This window comes from Carassius gibelio, chromosome A18 (genome assembly GCF_023724105.1).
Source record: "Carassius gibelio isolate Cgi1373 ecotype wild population from Czech Republic chromosome A18, carGib1.2-hapl.c, whole genome shotgun sequence".
In the NCBI taxonomy this organism is placed as follows: Eukaryota; Metazoa; Chordata; class Actinopteri; order Cypriniformes; family Cyprinidae; genus Carassius; species Carassius gibelio.
Genome location: NC_068388.1, coordinates 23,930,218 through 23,950,673, shown reverse-complemented (window position 1 = coordinate 23,950,673; position 20,456 = coordinate 23,930,218). Strand labels below are relative to the sequence as shown.

General features: G+C 36.4%; 1 protein-coding gene across 8 annotated transcripts in view; it reads left to right on the top strand.

Moving 5' to 3' along the window:
- Positions 1 to 20,456, top strand: part of LOC127934528 (protein Aster-B) — a 125,611-nt gene that overhangs the window by 45,817 nt on the left and 59,338 nt on the right. For 7 of the 8 annotated variants that reach the window (XM_052531976.1, XM_052531968.1, XM_052531973.1 and 4 more), the window contains exons 2-3: positions 9,371 to 10,422; positions 17,114 to 17,191. In XM_052531976.1, coding sequence (XP_052387936.1) covers positions 10,019 to 10,422; positions 17,114 to 17,191 — 482 coding nt within the window. In that variant the 5' untranslated portion in view covers positions 9,371 to 10,018. The remainder of the gene's footprint in view (positions 1 to 9,370; positions 10,423 to 17,113; positions 17,192 to 20,456) is intronic. The other variant, XM_052531970.1, reaches the window with a different exon arrangement.

The following is a 20,456-nucleotide window of genomic DNA, read 5'->3' as shown; positions in this document are numbered from 1 at the left end:
TCCCAAGTTACAGAGCAAAGCTCTCTCTCTCTCTCTCTCTCTCTCTCTCTCTCTCTCTGTGTGTGTGTGTGTGTGTGTGTGTCAGTATGCATGTGTTTGTGTGAGAACAGGTGTCTGTTCTAATATAAAGATTTAACTTGTTGGATTTGTTATGCGGCTAGATGCTTATGATGCTCCATTGGCATGTTGTTTGAGATATTGATGAAATGCAGGACAGTTTAGTGAAGTGAATCTGTTTTAAAATACACTCTAGGAAGCAAGTGGCCTTCTCTGCTCTACAGGAAATGTCTGTGGATGGATCCCGTGTGTCAATCAAAACTCCACAGCCTGCTGTATTTCCTGGATGAGTGCACATGAAAGGCATTACAGTGTGTAACTTCCGCCACACATACCAGTGAAGTACACAGTTACTTTTTCTAAATCCCACCGGCCATAGACATATCAGCAAAAGTTGAAAATCACTGACAGGATTTCTCAGGACACCTATTTCAGTGATATCTTTCAGCTAGAGGCATTTTCTATGTGCTCTTCCATTAAAAATCACTTACAGCACCTGAGTTTTTTTTTATTTTGAATGTCAACTGTACAAATGTTTGTACATATTTTGTGTACTGTGTTGATGAAGAATAGATAAAAAAACAGTTTGAAAATACAAATTATTATGCATTTATTCAATTCAATTTAAGTTTATTTGTATATAGCTTTTTATGATACAAATCATTTCAAAGCAACTTAACAGAAAATGTAGTTTCTACAATATTTAGTAGTAGCTTACGACTGTCAGTTTATGTGCACATGACAGGAATTAAAAAAAAAAAAAAAAAGATGTAGACAAACAGACGATGAACACTATAAACAGCAATTAGTATGTGATTGCATAGTAAGTAGCAATATTTGTTAGTTCTGTATGTTGTTTCAGGGTTAGCATCATCTGAGGTCCTCTGAGGGTCAGCATCATCTCTTCTCAGGTGTTCTGGATCCAGACTGGAGCTTGTGTAAATACTAGTTACCACAGGATGTAAATCCAATGGCAAAACAGAGAAACAAATAGAGACATCATTAGTGTAGCTGCTGTTCCAACCAAGAAAAAAATAATTAGATTAACCCAAGCAAAAAAATAAGAATGTGCATTTGATCAGATACAACTGCAGTCACAATTTAAGAGATGTATTATTTGAATGCTTGGCGAAAGAGATGCGTTTTTAATCTAGATTTAAATCTGCAGTAGGTAACTTTTGTAAAAATATATTTTTTACATATTTGTTAAACCTGTCATTATGTCCTGACAGTAGAATATGAGACAGATAATCTGTGAAAAAATCAAGCTCCTCTGGCTCCTCCCAGTGTCCTATTGCCATTTGCAGAAAATCCATCGCTCCCTGTAAGAAACAACCAATCAGAGCTGCGGTCCGTAACTTTGTTTGTGTTCTAAATGTAGAAAAATGTATATACTGTAATAAGCGAGTACACCATGAATCCATTTTCCAAACCGTGTTTTTAGCTTGTCCTGAATCACTAGGGTGCACCTATAATAAGTGTTTATATTCAGACTATTTTAGATTGCTTCGGGGGCACCGCGGCGGAGTAACCCAGTACCTTTGTGATTCTTCATAGACATAAACAGAGAGAAGTAGTTCCGGCTACGATGTTCTTCCGCAAGACGCAAGCAGTTCTGTTTATTAACCGCTAGAGCGTCAAAAGTTACCTACCGCAGCTTTAAACAGAGAGAGTGTGTCTGAACCCCAGAACATTATCAGGAAGGCTATTCCAGAGTTTGGGAGCCAAATGTGAAAAAGCTCTACCTCATTTAGTGGACTTTACCATCCTAGGAACTAGGTTTTGTCATTAAATTATTGGTCATCCAATCTGTTAGCTTAGATAATTTAGAAGTTTCATCTGGTCTCTTTGAGATATATAGTTGAGTGTCATCAGCATAACATTGGAAACTAATCCCGTATTTTCTAATAATATTACCAAGGGGCAACATGTATATTGAAAATAGAAGAGGACCTAGGACAGATCCTTGTGGCACTCCATATTTTACTGGTGATAAATGAGATGACTCCCCATTTAAATAAACAAAATGGTAGCGATCGGACAGGTAGGATCTAAACCATCTTAGAGCCTGCCCTTGAATACCTGTATAGTTTTGTAATTGATCTATGAGTACGTCATGATCTATGGTGTCGAACGCAGCACTAAGATCAAGTAAAACTAGCAATGACATGCAGCCTTGATCTGACGCAAGAAGCAAGTCATTTTTAATTTTAACAAGTGCAGTTTCTGTGCTATGGTGGGGCTGAATTTTTTCATACAGATCATCATTTATGAAGCAGTCTTGCTTGACATTTTTTTCATCTCTGTAGCAACAAAAAAGTGAAATATATAGATAAAGCATCAGTTATGCTTAATACACATCCTTTGCTTTTCATAGTATTGATATTATGTATTATGTATTATTGTGTAGTTGGTAACAGATTTCCACATCACATGGATTGCTTATCAATGTATTGAATAAAAAAATATATACAAAAACAGGTTGAAAAGATAAACTATACAAATAACAAAAAGACAACATGAACATTTAAAAATGTATAAGTATACAAATGTTTCAAACACATTAATGTTCAAAAGAACACAACCATAAAGAATAATGGTGTTTATTTATTTTACAGTCCTGTTCTGCATGCTGTGTACTTATCATAGTAATTATTACTAGTGCTGTCAATCAATAGATATTAAAAAAAATCACACATTTTTTTTTCTGAAATCAATCGATATTAATTGCACCTAATATTATTTTTTAAATATACTGTTATATTGCAATAATTTCATGTCACATTTTCTAATTAATGTAGAAACAACATACAGACAGTATATTAGTTCATGTTTGTTTATTGGCATCTTTTTATGACTGAGGGTCAGCATCATTGATACCAATAATACTAGTGTCTGCATGATTTTTTTCTTCTTATATTTAACCATTGACTAACATTACAGTATAATTGAGAGCTTTCAATTGTAACATTTACTAGACTAAAAAAGTATATTCTTCACTTAAACTGATTATAATAAATGTTATATTCACAGGTGCCCTTCAGCAGGTAATATACAAAAATTTAGTAAAGTTTTCAAACACTAAATTCTAAATTAAACATAAATGAATTCTTAACGCTACAAAAGTTATTGATTTCCTCTTTATTTTCTTTTGTTCTTTGATGAACAGACATCAGAGCTTATTTTGGCTGCTTTAAGAGCTGCTGCTGTTGAACATGATGCGTATCTGACATGCATCATATTTTCTCATGACTCTTAACCTTTTCTGTCTCACTTCAGGTATAAAGTCTCTATGAATGAGCTGATGACTTGAATCGGGTGTGTTAGATGAGGCAGACAGTGCTGCTGCTGCTCCAGGACAGTCTTCAAAACCACTGCATTTCAGAGACATGTTCTTAAATGTGACTCATTTTTGTCAAATACTTACATGCATGTACAGTTTTAAGGCAGCTTTAGTTGCCTTTTTGGTAACTTCATCACTTAACTGACAACATAACTACAACACTGCATGCTCGTAGCACATCAAGCAGAATGTAGTTTCTCTCCAGCCTTTCATCACACAGCCCCTCCAGCAATCAGATGGAAATCTTCCTCAAACTCCTGCTGTGAGTCTCCACAGAGAAACAAACCTAAATTGCTTGTGATTTCGATGAATGCATTAATGGATTTAAGCAATTTCAGGCACAGGTTCTGATCTGAATCTGTGATTGAGTTTAGAGGGCGACAGATAAAATCAGAGTGAAGAACGAACTGTCAGCTGTTCAGATGATCAGACTGATATCAGTGTACAACGTTCAAAGACTTGATGAAATCAATCTCTTCTGTCAGAGACATATTAGAATGCAGTCTTCCATTAACACGACGCAAATCCACATTTGCAAACTTAAGTAAAGTAACATTTACTGGAAACTAACGGTTGTGCTCCTGGATGCTTGTTATCATGTAGGACAGGATTTAACTTTAGCTGTGATGTTATTGGTGAATGTTGTTTCTCCTCGTCCACATGACCTTGGTTGTGTAAAGCTGTTTTGATAAAGGATGTCTGTAATGCGAGCTGGTGTCTTCATATTCTAATTAACAGCACTCTTGGAATATCTCTGATCCCATCAGGAGGCTCGTCTCTCCTATCACTGTAAATGATTTATATGGAAAATATGGAAAATATTCATTTTCACTGGGCTTAACTGGCAGGATATGATGTTTCGATTTGCCCTTCATATGATACGTTTTAAACATCCATACTAGTAGCATGCAAAACTAAGCATATTTAGAACACATTTTAGCTGCCCTGTTTGTTATTAGTGTAGTACAGCAATAGTATTAAATAATAGTACATATGTAATGTAAATATCTGCTTAAAATGAACCTTGTCAAGGTTTAGCATGTCATTAGCATTTGGCTTGCATCTAACTCGGAATTCTAATTGCCAATACTTTACGAGGTTATATATATATATATATATATATATATATATATATATATATATATATATATATATATATATATATATATATATATATATATGTCAAGAGTTATTTTGAGAAAGCTTTTACAAACATTTCTGATTGCATTTGCATGTCTATTTTCATATTCATTTTGCTTGTAGCAAACATATTTGCATGTTTCAGGCAAAAGGAAGAGGAAACTGTATTCTGTCCTTTTGGCAAATATTTAACAGTTGTATGTTCCAATGCTAAAAAAGACTCAAAGTGTCATTGAGATACTATTATAGTTTATTAATATTTTGAATGTGTTTTATTTTTATATTTTCATTTCACAGTTTAAGTAATTTTATTGTTCATTTTCTAATTTTTGTAATACTAATTATTATTATTTTAGATACTGTATGAGTATCTAGTTTTTAAAAAGTTGCCTTGGCACGTAGCTGGAATAGAATAAAATACTAAATGCATTTTTAAAAGTTGTTTTATATATTTTGCTTCATATTAGTGTAACTTTAATTTCATTTCAAGTAACAAAAACATGTTATGGTTTAAGTTTCAGATACGTATAATACCCCTGCTTTGGATGTGTCCTTTGGATAATTTTATGACTGTCTTTCTTAATTCACAAACCTTCTACAGCTTTACTGGAGACGAACACCTAATAATGAGAATAGCATGTGTCATTCTGTTAATGAGCACGAGGAAGAGAAGCTGGGTTATGTAGCGGCGATAGCCTTGACACAAAGACACAGCCTCTTATTTCAAAGTAACCCAATCCTGTCACTATCTGTCAGTATAACAGTTTGCTCACAAGCTGTTCTGCAGTGGAGGAACGCTAATGTTCAACATACATATTCACCTCTCATTTGCATTTTGCATATTGATCTTGTTGCTTTGAACTAATCAGAGACTGATGTTGTTGTTTTCATTTGGAGAACGGCCTTTGGTGTTGTCTAGTGTGCTGTAGGCCAGAGCAGTTTAGTGGAAGTGATTGTTTAAATATTGGATGTCAGCTGGATTGTATTTGAGTTTCTCAGTACTGGGTCAGCGGTCAGGGTGTTTATGACTCTCAATGGTGCTGTTTACTCTAGTCAGGCTTGTTTATTGGCCTCATCTTTAGCTAAACACTGCCCCTGTAGTAAAAAAAAAAATCATTTTACAGTTTGTGATTTACTAATGATTTATAGTAAAGCCACAGTGTCGTGCTTTAAATCTATAGGTGTTTTTTGCAGTTCGACGTTATTCCCAGCACTTTTTCAAAGCATAATGAATACTCTGTCAGCCTTTCCTCTAGTCAGTTCAGTCCATATGGCACTCTTTCTTCTGTGCAACACAAAAGGAGATATTAAGCAAAATGTTCACCCCCAGTACCCCCCCCCCAGCCAACAAAAAATAATAAATAAAATCCAATTGGCTCATATCTTTTGAAGTAAAATTATATTTTATTGAGAAACAGGCTGAAAAAATAAATAAATAAATAAAAATCCCCTAAAGTTGTGAAATCTTTTTTTCAGATTGGCTACAAGACAACTGCATTCAGCATGACTTGAAGCTGAGGTAGACAAGAATTTTTCACACAAATTTATATTACATCAAAAGACCCGTATTTACCCTTAAATATGCCAAATGTTATTGTATGGAAATAATACTCTTTAAAAAAAAAAAACACTATTTTCTGTTTCAAACCTTCACATAGGATCTTAAGGTTATAATAACAGAAAAAATTAAAATCCAGGTTTTGAAATTCAAAGATTTATCATAGTTTAAGATCTATTAAGTTATAGTTTTCCCAAAAATGAAATAATTCCACAATATTTTGTTTCTTCTCAAAATACAATAAATCCATTGACTCAATATGAAAGTTATTTTTCATATTGGAACTGTTGAAAATACACAACATAGTAAGTTGATCCACATATGACAGCCTCTGAACTTTGTCAATACTAGTTATGTTATATCATAATCAATACTTATATGCAGGCACTAGACTAAAAATACATTAAAGGGAGGGGGGGGGTGAAATGCTATTTCATGCATACTGAGTTTTTTACACTGTTAAAGAGTTGGATTCCCATGCTAAACATGGACAAAGTTTCAAAAATTAAGTTGTACGTTTGAAGGAGTATTTCTGTTCCAAAAATACTCCTTCCGGTTTGTCACAAGTTTCGGAAAGTTTTTTTTCGAGTATGGCTCTGTGTGACGTTAGATGGAGCGGAATTTCCTTATATGGGTCCTGAGGCACTTCTGCCGGAAGAGCGCGCGCTCCCGTATAGCAGAGCACTGAGAGCACAACAGACTTCACTGATCAGAGCGAGAGCGTCGCGAAATGTCACAAAAGAAGTGTGTTTTTGGTTGCCAGGGCAAGACAACCCTGCACAGATTACCAAAAAAAAAAAAAATTAAGGGACCAGTGGATGGAGTTTATTTTTACAGAGCATCAGCGGAGTTGTGCAAGTGTTTGTGTTTGTTCCCTGCATTTCGAAGATGCTTGTTTTACAAACAAGGCCCAGTTTGACGCCGGATTTGCGTATCGTTTATTTCTTAAAGAATAATGCAGTCCCAACAAAAAAGGGTCAAGATCGTGTGTTGGAACCGCAGGCGGTGAGTAAAACTGCTTCAAATATCTCTGTGCTGTTAACTTAGCTATCGGCGCGTAAGCACATCAAGTAAACAACATGCGATGTTGTCATCAAACTGCACTTTCCACATTTACAGCTTAAAAAAACAAAACAAAAAAAGACGACATAAAGTGGAACTTAGTCATTTTCCAAAACCGCTAAGCAAATATATATACAGTTTCAGTACATACCACATAGAGACATTCGTTGCTGATGCTGCTCTTGTTGAATTTCAGCCTCTGGATCTGATTCTGGGTCATAAATATACGCTGAATCTGACTGTTAGCCATGGTTTGTTTTGGATGATAGTTTTTTCCTCACGGTAATGTCACAGCTTCCAAACGCTCTCAACGCAAAAGCCTACTCGCGCTCGTGATTCTTTAGCTCCGCCCACACGTCACGCCTCCAGACGGTCGTGTTTTTCTGGGAAAAATCGGTACAGACTATCTTTCTCTTATGAATATAATAAAACTAAAGACTTTTTGGAGTTATGAAGGATGCAGTACTACTCTATAGGTACTCAAGATTAACAGGATATTGAGTGAAAACGAGCATTTCACCCCCCCTTTAATCAGTCATCGCTTCCAAAATGAATTCAACGGGTCATCTTGTTAATGCTATAATTTAATTACAGCAATAAAATAAAATTGCATCATGAACAAGAACATTAACAATATCAATTTAGAAAACAGAAGTTTAATAAAGTTTAATAAAATTAATATTCATTTTACATATTAAAACTTGTGTAGGATATGGCAAATGAAAATTATGTAATTTAATTTTCATTTTAATTTTGCACCAAACGTTGCACAAATGTATTGGAAAATGTAAATATAAATACAGAAATGCATTGCCATTTTACATATTGCATTGTCATTTTGCATATTACATCCCAAATTGAATAATGCTACCCATATGCTTCCATATTCATTTAGTTGACTAGTGTTATGTGCTGTATTAACAAAAACATAAATGGCATTAATAAAAACACTAACAGTGACAAGCTACATTATACCACGTTCATAATCGACTGTGATTCATCTATTAAATGTGATATAGCGCAGCTTGTCACTGATCTACGGCTCTGTGTATTATTTATAGTATTTTTTGGGGAATGTCGTGGCCCTAAAGAGTTTGTCTCTTAACCCTAAGGTTGTGGTTTGTGGGTTTGAGTCTCGAGCCAGTAATATCACGATTAAGGTGCCCTTAAGCAAGGCACCAAACCCCCAACTGCTCCCCGGGTGCCACAGCATAAATGATGCCCACTGCTGTGTGTGTGTGTGGTCACAGTGTGTGCGTGTGTATGTGTGCACTTTGGGTGGGTTAAATGCAGAGTGTGTATTCTGAGTATGGGTCACCAAACTTGGCTGTATGTCACTGTCACTGTATTAAATGTTGCACCATTTAAAAGCCTGTGATGGAGATTTACTGGTACTATTAATCACCGAACCGGCTTTACTGTTGAGATGCGCATGACAATCACATGTGATTTACCTTGTTTGTTGATCACAAAGTAGAGGAATAAAACTAAGATACAGAGTGTATTCAAAGCACTGCCATTACTGTCTAGAGTGTGTGGAATGGTGCGTTGTGATTGGTTGTTACTGTCTAGAGTGCATGGAAAGGTACTCTGTGATTGGATTGGAGCGGATATATCGCATTATGCAAAAAAGAGAGACTGGTGCTTGTTGCAGTTTAGGAAAAAGGGAGAAAACATGACCTAATAACTCTGCGAATATCGCATTTTGCGTAAAACTATGAAAATTGACTTTTCAATACTGACCAGAAACAATAGTGATTTTATATGTAATTTAATATTGACTTATTTATCCCTTAAAAGATAGGTAAAATGTACTGATAAACATTTATGGTAATCTATTTTGCACTATATCTGTTTTATATCGTCCATCAGCCGCTGCTTTCCAAGATATCGGCATCGGCTATCAAAAAAACTATATCGGTCGACCACTACTTCAGTGTGTGGTTTCAGAGCTCATTCAGACAAGTACTGCATGTATGTGTGTGCACTTTGTGCTTTGTTTACTGTGTGTTTTTATTTATTTTTATTTTTTGCCTATTTATCTGTGTGTTTGGTGGTGCATCTTGCTGGGTCTTGTGTATAAATGTTTCCTTGTGGCTGTTTGTGGCTTTGCGTGCATTTTTAACAATACCTTTGTGTTTACAACTTTACAACTTCAGTCACCAGTGTCTCAGTTACTTGGTTTCCTATCATCTTACTCTAATCTTTAGGCTGAGGGCAGCTGTATGTGCCAGAAGACGGAGATGCAGAGCAGTGTGGGGACAGCAACCTGAGGAACGTGACCAACCCACAATTCTGGCTCCAGACATTACCATCCATCTTCAAAATTTGTTGTTGGATAACCAGACTGCACATAGGAGAAATTTTCCAGCATCTTTAACAAACAAAAAAAACACACACAGGGCATTTCGTGTTTGTGTGTGTGAAACCGTCTCGGACCTACGGGGAGTCCTGGAGTACTGTTACACTGATAGCCACCCCTTATGCATGTTTTATCTTCTGGGAGGAGAAAAGAGCCCTCCTTTTGTCATCTAATACCGCTGTAGGCCACACACGCTCTTGTCATTTTCACTCACCTCCACCAGTTCATCCACCAAAACACCATCAGGTGCCGGTAATTGTGCAGCTAAAACAAGAAGAAAGAGTTCAATCCATCATCAAGAAAAGACTCGACTGTTGATCAGATAAGTATTGGAGGACTCAGGATCAACTTAACAGCTTAGTTTCCTCTTGAATCTTTAACCCGGACAGTCCCCTCAGTTAGCCTCTCACCTTCCCTGGGAGCAGGGAAGTAACTGTAGCGTCTCTGTTTATAATCTAACCGGTGATCACAGCGGCAGGGGTGGTGAGCCCGGAGCATGACGGACACCCTTCGACCGCCGTCCCTCCAGGTGCACGTCCCCCGGGACGAGTCCAGCCACGGAGAGGAGGAGGGCGGTGGGAGCGGAGGCGGTCACGACAGCCTCGTCTGGTCCAGCTCGTCCACCCCCACCCTGCGGCGCCGGCGCTTTAAGATGAGACGAATGAAAAAGCTGCCCAGTGAGCTGGAGCGGCTTGAGAACGGCCTACTGCGGCACCCCGGATCACGCTCGGCTTCCAAAGAGTACCTCCAGCTGCCCTCCATCGAGATCACACCATCCAGCGACGAGGACGCGGCCTGGTCGAACAGCTCCACCCCGAGCGCCTCGCCCCGGCGCAAACGATTCCTGCTGCGCAAGTGGCTGAAGGTGCGAGAGAGGAAGAAGCAAGGCAGTGAGAGCAGGTTGGTGCTTCAGACATGCAGTTCAGTCACATCACATTTGGGGATTACTGGCAGCAAGTAGTATTATTTTGGGATGGCTTGCTTGTTAATTTGCTGCAGAGAGCACACTGACTATTGAATTGAAAGATTAACTTGCTGAATGCAATAAAGCTTTGGCCATTGGTGGTTCTAGGTCACTTTTTTGTGGTTTATTAATGATTATGAGCAGCCCACAGTAGATTATCCCCCTTATTACAACTCTGCTTATAGAAAATGAATTAATAAATCAAATAACCCTTAATGCCTGCCCAAATGCTACAGCTGGGAAAGAGAGACACAGTGGAGTTACAGTAGATGAGTCTCTGCCTCTCTTGATGCTTTGACAGTAATTTACACTAGGATGATGAGAAGCCACTAAAACTGATTCGGCTTTGATATTAAAAACAATATTTGTTCACCTTTGATGATTTGCATCATATCATATCATGCTTCATAAGCAAGCTGTGTTCTACAGCTATATACTGTATTGTAGCTTCAGAAAAGCGAATCCTAGAGTAATGCACTTATATCCGGGGTCTCGGCACACTGCAGGACAAAACAGGACTGCTAAACGGAAAGTAATAAATGTTTCTTTATAGGAGAGTCAGTAATGTAATTTAGCAGCACAAATTTAATTGTGTGGCTCATTTGAAACAATGAGAGGAAAAATTGAATTAGAAAGTCTGTGTTGCCTGTGTGAAAGAGATGTTCGTTTTAAGCTCAAACGATTTCAAAGGAAAGGAGAAAATGTGAGCTAGGGGAGTCAGAGAAAGTGTGGAGTAGAGAAGGTCTTATAGCACTGGTGTTGCATTTGTGTGATTTCAGTCCAGACTGCTTCGTTGATTATAATGGGAGCATTTTCTTTTTAATGCATCATGTGTAGGTGCAGCGAAACTTGGTGCAATAAATGTAGAATTCAACTGATGTGCATTCACAGTCACAGATGTGCAACTCTTCATACAGTAGGCTATATATATATATAATTTATTATTCAACTTTTCTTTTGAATCAGTATCAGAAATTCAGCAGTGCTGCATGTAAACTTTTTCCCCTTCTTAAGTTAGTTTTATATTTTACTGTCCCCACATCTACAGTAGATGCTAATATGATAGGCTATTTATTATCTTACCTTTTCATCTTATTTTATAGTATGTTATCTTCTTTTGCTGTTATTGGGTTACATGTACGTGTTGTTGTTTGGTGTTTGTTAATTATAGCAGATATGTGCAAAGTTCAAGTCAAGACCACCAGACAAACCTTCAAGGTTTCATATTAACCAGATAATAAGATCAGATCATGTTAATATGGTTAAACACTGGAAACACGAGACTCAGCACTGTGCTCACTGACCTTTAGACTGAAGCTAGAAGAAAACTGCATCAACACAAGCCAATATTCCTATTCCTATTTCAATTTCATGTTTGTTTTTTTGTTTTTATAATATTTAATATTTAATGTCTTTGTGTGTGTGTGTGTGTGTGTGTGTGTGTGAGAAACTGTTAGTGATGCACATATCATCCACAATAATAATCTCAGCCACCCAAAATGCTCTGACCTTGCACCGTTTTTACTATCATCATGAATGTTTTGCTTCATACTGTGAAGTATTCTGTTATTTTTCATCAGTGTAGATTTACAGGAATGTATAGAGGCTGACTGCAACATCCTGGCAGCAACAACTTCACATTAAAGAATTGACTGCATGAAGGATACGGTAAATTAAGTAAAAAAATCTAAACATTCAGCTTAGCACACATTGTCAATACAGCCGTTAGATGATTTGATGAATCAGCCTCGAGTTCTAAAGAAGTTAATTACCAGAATGAAGTATTTTATATGATAATACTCTAAAAATTAAAATCAAGACATGTAATATCACTTTTGATGATGATATATGTATCATCATTCCATTTTTAGAGATGGGACATAGACGTGATTTGAAAGACACTGAATGCAGACACACAGCTGTACAGTTATATAATAAATGCTATTTTTTTATCTGTTCTGTCAATTATTGATGAAGCAAAATGCAATTTATTAATCCTACAAGCTTTTAAGATTGATTTAATGGGTTGAGTATATTCTTTTGATTGAGAGCTCCTGTAGTACAACGCTGGTGCCAGGATACGCTTGAAGAAGTGCTAAAATGTGTTTCATAAATGCTGCTTCAGATATAAGTGCCTACCAAATGCACAGAGGTAATCATTAATCGTTAAGTTACTATAAAGCTACACATATTTTGCTCATGAAATGACCAGAGAAAATCACACTCTCCCAACAAAGTGTTACATAAATAACAGGTTTGTACTGTTTATGTCCGTTGTCCTTTTTTCCACATGGTGTGTTGTTAGCAAATATATTACTCATAATACATTAATTATAATTTCAAGAGGTCTTAAATGAATATGATATTTTTTTTCATAAATATAAGTGAGCTCGCACGTTTCAAGGTTAAAATGCGGCGAGGGTGTTTTTACAGTATATCAGCGTATCTCTGAAGAGAACCGACTGCCTTGAGAAAAGTTTCAATGGCATTTTCATTTCATCTTGCCTGTAATGCCTGATAACATAGATTTATGAATGCAGTGCTTTACCATGCTAAAACCATTTGCAAATCATCTCTAGTGCTTTAGCCACAGCATCTGAGCGATTTCCAACCTGTCTAAATCATAAAAGCGTAATGTGTCAAGATCTCTCTTCGTTCACTTTTCAAACCACAGAGTATGTGGTGAGTTTATGTAGCTTAATGTTGAACATAGAAGGCAGATTAATCGTTAAACAGTTTGCCATACTGATACTTTGTCTCTGTGAAGTGTCAGCAGGAAACTCAGAAGCTGCCGTGATGCCAAATAAGAGCACATTCATTATCCATGCAGCAGAAAGGTGGGGATACAAAAGCTGAATTCAGTGATTTTGAAGCGTCTGTCCTGAAGTTTAGCAGCTGCTAGTTCAGATCATTTTTCATTCAAGCTCGGGTTCGTTTACAGCCAATATAAGCACAGTATCTCACTTGCTTTGCTCATCTCCGTGTGCTCTTCTAGGTTCAGTAAGGTCTCTTATCAAGGCTTGTGTGTTCAGTGTCTCATCGAGATGCATCCAGACCTTTCCCAGTCTGCCTTGCTCTGATAAGAGCTTCTGGTGCTATTTTAAGACATGGTGTGCCCCTTCCAGCTGAGAGAGTCTGTGGATGTTAATATTTCAGATAGAAGAGTTGTTTTTCCCCGGCAGGTGTAAAACTGTTCTCCTAATGCAAGGTTAAAGTCTGTGGGAAAGCCTTAAACTGAGTGCTCTGCTTGTTTAGTGAGCAGCTGATTGGAAGAGCTGCATAATGGACTGGGAATTTATATTTATTTAGATTATTTCAAAAGATACTGTATATCTATGCATTACTGTTCAATGTTTTGGGTTGGTGAGATTTTTTAATGTTTATGAATATAGTCTCATATGCTAACCAAGGCTGCATTTATTTGATCAAAAATACAGTAGCTACTGTAAAATTGTGGATTAGTACATAACTTTTCTTTTTGAATATGTTTTAAAATGTAATTTATTCCTGTGAAGATGAGCCTTCAGCATCACATGATCTTCAGGAATCATTCTGATATGCTGATTTGCTGCTCAAGAAATATTCATTATCATTATTAATACTGAAAACTGTTTTTGCTGCTTTATATGTTCATGGAAACTTTTTTTTCCAGGATTCTTAAATGAAAATGAAAAAGAAAGGTCAAATAGAAAATATTTAATTTACCATTGTTTTAACATTATAAATGTCTTTTATTCTCACTTTAATGCATCAGATTATCAGATTATTTCAAATTATCAAATTGTATAATTATGTTTGTGCTTTCTTTTTGATTATTTGTAACATGTATTTGTACTTTTTGCCATTTTTAATTTTATATTAGTTTTATGGTTGGGAGTCTTTCCTAATTTTATCAGTTATCTAAATGCTTTGAATACAAATATTAGATATCTTGACAATACGCCAATGATAACAGTTAAATTAAGAAATATCCAGCCGTATTAACGTTGGATAAATATTGCTAGACCTAAGAGGAGTTGGTATTAAAAACATGAGACATAGAATGGAGGGAAATACTCAAGGTTATGAAGTGCGAGATGAAGACGCTGCTAAAGACTCAAGCAAAAGAGTCAAAAACATCCATCATAGGAAAAAAAAAGATGGAAAGGTAATGCAGTGGAATAAAAAACCTGTAAAGAAACTGTTCATGTTTGATATTTCAAGGTTTTTTTAATTTTTTTATTTATTTTTTGAATACCATTTTTTTTTTATATATATATATATATATTTAATTTTTTTTCTTTTTTTCTTTTGTTTCTGAACCTATATATTAGATAGGATATTTTTAAAGACAAGTTTGTAAAATATTTGTAAAATATCTTTTCTGCAAAAACATTTAAAAGTGAATTTGTTTTATATTTACATCATGCTGACCTGCTCTTGAAGTAGAACTTTCTTTGAGCAGATGGTTTTGCAAGTTTTTAATGAAGAGAATGTTGTAGTAACCTTTTAAATATGACATTCTACATTAAAGTTAAACTAAAAAAAAAAATCTTAATAGTTACCATGAATCTGTCAAACATTCAGAAAAAAAAAAGCGATTGTACTAAACACACTGTAGACCAGCGGGTTCCTAGTCTGAAGTCAGCGCCTGAAAGCACTGGGGTTTTGTTTCAGCGGTTAAAACACACACAAAGCGTCAGGCAGGCAACTGTGATGAATGATTCAGAAGCGTTCTAGGCCACGTTGAGCCTCCATCCACTCTAGTTAGCAGCCAAGTTATACATAAAGACCCATTCTGAGAAAAGTCCAGACCCTCAGGCATGTGTCCACACATAAACTTGCATTCAGACAGACGCTAAATCTCCAGTGTCTTCAGCAAACAAGATTCACCCACACGGGTCAAATGCAGTCAGACCAACTGACCATAAATGAGAAATGTATGCCTGCCTGGTTTGAATTGCAGATAGGAGTTTCCTGTTGGTGTGTAACCTTTAGTCATCACAAGCAAATACCTGCATGCACCCGAGTGTGTCTCTCATAAATCCCTGCAACTGATGGAACGAGGAGAACCAGCATGCCCAATGGGATTCTTTTGTACTTCATACTAGAATAGACATTCATTTGCTTTTTACTGCTTTAAATTGCATCACAATATCCACATGTTGTACATTTAATGATGAAGTTTAAATTAAGAATGCACTGAAATTTTGGGACCAAGAGAAAAAAAAAAGCTGAAATTGGTGGCTGAAACACATCTGATTACTGTGAATGAGAAATCTTGTTATTTAAGAAAAGGGAACAATACTAAACTAATAGTGACCAGAGAAGAGGTAATGAGGATGAGAACTGAATAATGATTTGAAAACTGAATTTTGAGTCTTAATAGCATGAATTTGAAAAGAAATGCCTTTTGTTCAGCATTGGTTTCAGAAACCTTTATAAAGCAGGTAAAGCAATGCTGGTGTTTTTACTTGTTAAACTCTGCATGTGGCTCGGTTTCTTTTATTCCTGGGATTGTATGCTGTTAATGGTGTCTGTATGACTGCGCCCTCTTGTGGAGAAATCCTAGGAACACGTTTATCAAAGAGAAAAAAAACACATAAAACAAACCACTGCTTCTAAAACCGACAACTTTTATAGCCAGTTTATAACATGTTCCAGAATATAATGGTTTGTATTTAGACTCTATACGCATGAAATCTTTGCTACTCTACCATTCTAAAGTTGGAGATTCATATCTTTCAGGCAAGGACAATTTAAACTGATTAAAAGAGACAGTAAAGACAATGTTACAACATACAGTATTTTTATTTCAAATAAATGCTGTTCTTCTGAACCTCCTGTTTCCCAAATAATAATAAATAAAAAAAAGGTATGACATTGTATCATTCCAAAAATAGTGCCTGTTTTGCTCAAGCTCGTCCCACTTTCTCACAAAACATGTTGAATTTTTGCTAGGTGAAGGAGTACATTTAATATTTGACATTTGTTTTGACAAGTAGATTAAAATTGAAAAATACACTGTAAAAAATAAATAAAAATTATATATATATATATATATATATATATATATATATATAGGCTATATATATATATATATATATATATATATATATATATATATATATATATATATATATATATATATATATATATATATATATAGCCTACTGGTAATTTTCTGCTATACATTAATTTTATAGACATCTTCAACACAACGCAATGCGGTGCAAAATTATTGTTATTATTATGTATATATTTATTTTTTTCGGGGGAAAAAATTTACATGATGTACTGTACCGTACGTGAGGTGTATTACTTGTGTAATAATCCAAAATGTTTCTTGAGCTGCAGATCAGTGTATCTGAATTATTTCTGATCATGTGACACTGAAGACTGGAGGAATGATGCTGAAAATACAGCTTTGATCAGATAAATACATTACATTTTAAAATAAATTGAAACAGAAAACAATATTATTTTATTTTAATATTTAACTTTATTACTGTTTGTGATCATATAGATGCTGCCTTGGTGAGACTTCTTTCGAAAACCTGCCTCAAACATAGTGTAGTTAGTAGTTAGAGCGATGTTTAATGCTGTCACGACAGGTTGATTGACATTTATCATATGACTGTTTTCCAGCAGTCAGCAGAGCAGTCAGCAGAGCAGCCATGAGGACGATTCCAGCCGCTTCCTGACTCCCTTCATCCCTGAGGACAGGTGAGTGCACCGTGATTAAAAATAAAGTTTGCAATATTCTGGACAGAGCAGGAACTAAACATATAAGTATAATCAAACACACTGAAGGCTAGAATACACTAAATGACTTTTCAAATGGGAATCCATTTTTAGACTCTAGGCATCATACACTTGTTGACTTCGTAAATGGTTACAGAGAAAAACAGAGCATCATACACTAAACGACACACTACCTTGTTTAAAATGCAGAGACTCGTGACACATGAAAACAAAATGTGTGCATCAAACACTAAGTTATTTTTTTGCTTAATATTTTAACTTCTGACCATCTTTAAGCAACTGGTGAACTGAAGTTTGAAACAAAAATCTGTTCAGAAGTTTACCATACACCTCAAACTGATAAAAACTGTTGATTTGACAGCGGGGCAGACAAGTGTAGGTGTGTGTGTGTGTGTGTGTGTGGTTAATATAGTAATCTTGATCCACATATCTCTGCAAACCTCAGTGTAGTTTTGTTTGAGGTGCAATATATCTCAGAGCCCCGCTGTACTCTTGTGAAGTCGAGCCCTGAATACAGTTGCAAACTATGGAATGTCATTGTTTGTCTTTTTATTGGACAAACAGCTCCGATCACAAAGCCTGGGAACAAACTGAGTGCCGCGCTCAGACCGGCCTGTCTGGGGCTTCAGCCATTTCGCTCTCTCTTAATCTTTGTATCTGACCTCTAAATAAGAAATAGAAAAGACCAAACATCTGAGCTTGTCCAGGAACAGAAGGTAAGTGAAGGCAAACGCAGATTAGATCTTGTTTTGAGTCCGCAGAACTGATGCTGTGTCAGTACGGTTGCATTTGTTCATATTTTGTGTTTAGAAATGTTCAGATACTCTCTGTAAAACACAAAAACATTTGATTCGTGAGAACTGCACTTACATCTGTTTCTGAACAAAGCTTTTCACTGGAGTGTTTCTACATCAGCTCCTGTAAAGCAGTGCTGAGTGATTCTGATGCTTTTCTGATGATCTCTCTACAGCTGAATAGAAAGCTGCTTTAAAATTTCAAATGTTTAAAGAACATCCCTGAGGCGGGATAGTTCACTCAAAAACATTCTGTCGTTATTTATTCACCCTCATGTCGCTCCAAACCTGTGTGAGATATTTTTATATTTTGAAGAATGTTGGTAACCAACCAGTTACCATGCTATGAAATTTAATGGCTGCCATCAATTGTTTGGTTACCGGTAGCCATTGACTCCCATAGTATTATTCCCCTGTACTATGGAATGGCTAATCGGCTACCATCAGGTAAATATTTTTTTTTTTTTATTATTTGTGCACAATGAACAGATTTGGAATAACTTGAGGGAAGAGTACATGATGACTGAATTTCCATTCGTGGGTGAATTATCCTTTTAAAATGAAGTTTTTGAAACTTTAGTTAGTCTAAATTCCCTTTCACAGTGGCAATGAGACTGTGTTGCATTGAGTTTTATGGCAACGTGATATTCCTTGTGTTAAATGCATTAGATTGTGGATTTCTATTTTTGGTTGTCACGCTCCTAAAAAAAAAAAGCAGCACAAGAAGCATTGCGTTGGTTTTGTTGTGACGAAGCATCCTTTGTTTGGGAGGTCAGATCTTCTGTGCTGATGCTGAATGGAGGCTGGCCGTTTGTCCTGGTGTTTTGCTCTGTTCTGAGTGGTCAAGACTGTTGTCTGACCACCACCGCATATCAGTTTAACCAGTGACAAGAGGCACAGCCCATCTCTTTTGTTTCATGTCATTGGCTGCCTGTGGATTTGTAAAACCTGCCACAATGGGTGCTGTGTAAAAGTGTGGCTTTAACTCATTGTTTCATGTCAATACAAGATTTAACTGAGCCTTTGGCTCTCTGCAAAGGACGGCTCTCTGGAGTTTCACATAGTTATTTACATGCAGCTGACCTCCTCATTTTTGGCTCTTTTTTTAACATACAATAGTGTATCTGTGATTATCACAATTGTTTTACCTAGAAAATGATTAAATGAATTGGTGTTTCACACCCAGACTGCATATGAGTGACCTTTAACGTTTAAATGTGGTTAAAATAATGGCAGTTTAAAGCGATAGTTCACCCAAAAATGAAAATTCTGTAATTTTTTTTTAAATGTTGGTAAATCAAAAGTTGACGGTAACCATTGACTTGCATAGTTTTTTTTATTTTTTTTTTCATAATATGCAACTCAATGGCTACCGTCAACTGTTTAGCCACCAGTCTCAATATGACCTCAGACCGCTGTCTCTGGAATACGAATGTGTGAGCTCTGTATGAAAGGAAGCAGATGAGTGTTGTGCATATGGAGGGTCAGTCCAGGTGAAGTGTGTGACTCCGGATGAGGACATCAGCTGCAGGCTTTCTGAGTCCTTCTGTAGCTGAAGAGGCAGAGCAGTGGAGGAGTGCAAATCCCTCCATCATGGTGTCTCCCAGCTGTGGCCAGAATTAGCCTCAGATTACTCACAGCCGCAGCGGTTCTGGCATTTCCATAACCCTGTCACCCTCAGCCTCTCTCCTCCTTACATCTACAGCACAGCTGAACCCAGCACTCTACAGCAGCCGCTGTATTTATGAGAAACGAGAGAGGGATTCCTAAACTGAGAGAAACAAAGTACTGTATACACCTTCTTCAGTGCTTCTTTTCAGTGGAATCGTGGAGGTTCTTCGTTGTTTTATCAAACTGCTTTGCTCTACGAGTAGGTGAGTGAGTGTTAGATGGAATCAGACTTTTCGTTTGATCATGGTCTGTAGATTATATTGCATGATCTTCTTACATTTAAAAATGAAGGCATCTATGAGTCCATGAAGATATGAAGGAGAGATCATGTGTTTAGGTAAGCGTGGATTTGAAATGATTGGTGTCATACATATATATGTGATGGTTAACCTGCTACATGTGAGGAAGGAAACCTCTGCAGAAAATTTCTGGATTGTGGGCTCTTCAGATCAGTGTGAGAACTGAGAACTGAAGAAAACTAAAGCTTTCTTGGGCTCTTTGAATAACTAAAAATTGCTAGAACATACTCTAGACTTATTTACGACTTCAAAAATCATTTTTTACAGTGTAGATATGCAAGCATTCTCAGATTTAGCAGGTTGTGTTAGAAATAGTTGTATTGTTCTCATCTAATGTGTTGCTAGTTGGTTCTTTGTAATTATTTGTGAAAATGGTTTCAGAGTAAATCCTACACCAAATTTCTGTGTACAGCAGGTGTTTTGAAGAGGGGTGTGTGTGAGTGCCTAATCGCTGCTTCTCTC